The 1,806-nt window shown below is 49.8% G+C and overlaps 1 protein-coding gene across 1 annotated transcript; it reads right to left on the bottom strand.

Annotated features, from left to right (window-relative positions):
- Positions 1-221: 221 nt before the first annotated feature.
- LOC119178527 (eukaryotic translation initiation factor 4E) lies at positions 222-1,366 on the bottom strand. Its single transcript, XM_037429733.2, has one exon. The coding sequence runs from the start codon at positions 1,129-1,131 to the stop codon at positions 469-471; it is 663 nt and encodes a 220-aa protein (XP_037285630.2). The 5' UTR covers positions 1,132-1,366; the 3' UTR covers positions 222-468.
- Positions 1,367-1,806: the final 440 nt, after the last annotated feature.

Here is a 1,806-nt window from a genome sequence, read left to right as displayed (position 1 = left end):
CAGCTTGCCCGCGAACATCACTGCAACATCTGGAAATCTCAGTGGGGTACACGGCCCATGCAGAAGACATCGGTGGTTTGTCAAGGACGAAGCATGATTGGGGTAGCTAAAACATACTTCACATTTATGAGCACGGCTACTATGTCATTCAAGCCGTTTTCACGGAGCTCGCAATTCGAAAGTCCGAAATGCACGACGGCTGTCGAAGAAGTGACACTAAGTCATGGATGCACAGCTTTATTCAACTTTCACACCAGCAAAAAAAAAGTAGTCACTACAGGCTTGCCAAGTGCTCCGCTTTTACATTAAAATATTTCACTTCTCCTTGGTTTCCCTGCTTCTCCATGTCGCAGCCAGCTTCTATCATTTCAGTTCCACTTAGCACGTTGCACCTGAAAGTTCCTCGGAGCGCCTTTGTTGAGATCTCTATTCAAATCGTTGTTGTTCCTTGGTATTCTTGAGTCACCCTCACATCTCGTATCTAGGCCTGGCCGTGGAAACATGTTTCGACTGGGTATCGGCGTGGGCCTGGTACGGGATAGTGCTTCGGGGGTGCATGCTCAACCTCTCCTTCAAAGTCTTCCCAATCTTAATGTTGCCCTCAGATCGGCGAACAGTGGCAGTCCAGAGGGCTATCTTGTCAAGCTTGGGGCGAACCTGAACCACAGCACCATTCACGTCGTCGCTTTGCTCGCCGAAACCCTCTCCAATCAGGCACAACAATATTTCGAGCCAGTAATGATCTAAGACCGTGGCCCTCTGGCTTTTGCTCAAGTTGAAAAGATAGCGACCTCCCTGCCTGTTACGGTTGTCCTCCCACATCGGCTTGATGCCGTACTTGAAAAGCGAATAATCGCATCCGAGAGGAAGCCTACTTGCCGGCTCTATGTTGTTGTAGAGATACCAAAAGTCCTCCACAGTGTCAAAAGAAGTAATTTCCAGAAGGTTCTCCTCCCAGCTGTGATTCCGGTCGTTCTTGTAGAACCACAAACTCCAGCGATTCTGAAGCGGATGCTTCATCATTACTCGCGGTGGATCTGGACACGCCGGAATCTGCACGGCCGGTCGAGCCTCGTCAGGGCCGCCTTTCCCGTCATCGCCCGCCATGTGGCAAAAATGTTGGATCGTCATAAGGCTCCACCCAAGCGCTGCCCCCGCTGATCAGTCTGTTGAGTGCCTGGCCTTGCGGACGTATCCACCGTAGGCGTAGATGTTGGCGCCCAGTTGCAAGCAGTGCGGCTGGTCTGGACCGGGCAGCGCGAGACCAGTCGTGGCTCGAGCTAGCACGCGGAAACGCGTGGCGCGTGTCGATTTTGCAAGGCATGCATTGGCGTCATGGATGATGACGATGATGATTCCCAGAGGAATGACACATCCCTGGGGGTTGGGCACGAAACTTGCGGCAGTATAGCTGGTGAAAAAAAAAATAAAAATAAGACGAGGGAGAGGGAGAGGGAACAGGAAGAGGGGGAATGATATGCGAAAAAAAAATCACAGCATATCCACGGAGTAGTTGGTGATGAGTGGAACGAAGCGCTGGAGGGTTTCATAGCTAAACCGTGATTCATCCGCAAATATGGCCCACTACATCATCAAAGACGTAACAAGTACTATATATACTTATAGAAGAAATTTTATTATTCGTAAGTGATAGCTATACGTCGCTTCTGTTCCCCCTTCATTATAACTGCTTTATGGTCGGTGAAGTGTTTTATCGGTGATGGGGCGAGGTGGGATGTTTGCAAGGAAGAAATAGTGGGCAGTTCGCCAAGATGGAACTATATGCGGTCGCGTAAATACATAAAA

This window comes from Rhipicephalus microplus, chromosome 1, assembly GCF_043290135.1.
Source record: "Rhipicephalus microplus isolate Deutch F79 chromosome 1, USDA_Rmic, whole genome shotgun sequence".
Taxonomy (NCBI): domain Eukaryota; kingdom Metazoa; phylum Arthropoda; class Arachnida; order Ixodida; family Ixodidae; genus Rhipicephalus; species Rhipicephalus microplus.
The sequence above is the reverse complement of the archived record's forward strand: the minus strand, read 5'-3'. Positions and strand labels throughout refer to the sequence as shown.

Excerpts from the sequence above, each read along its gene's own strand:
- LOC119178527 (XM_037429733.2), bottom strand. The coding sequence starts at position 1,131 with ATGACGATCCAACATTTTTGCCACATGGCGGGCGATGACGGGAAAGGC.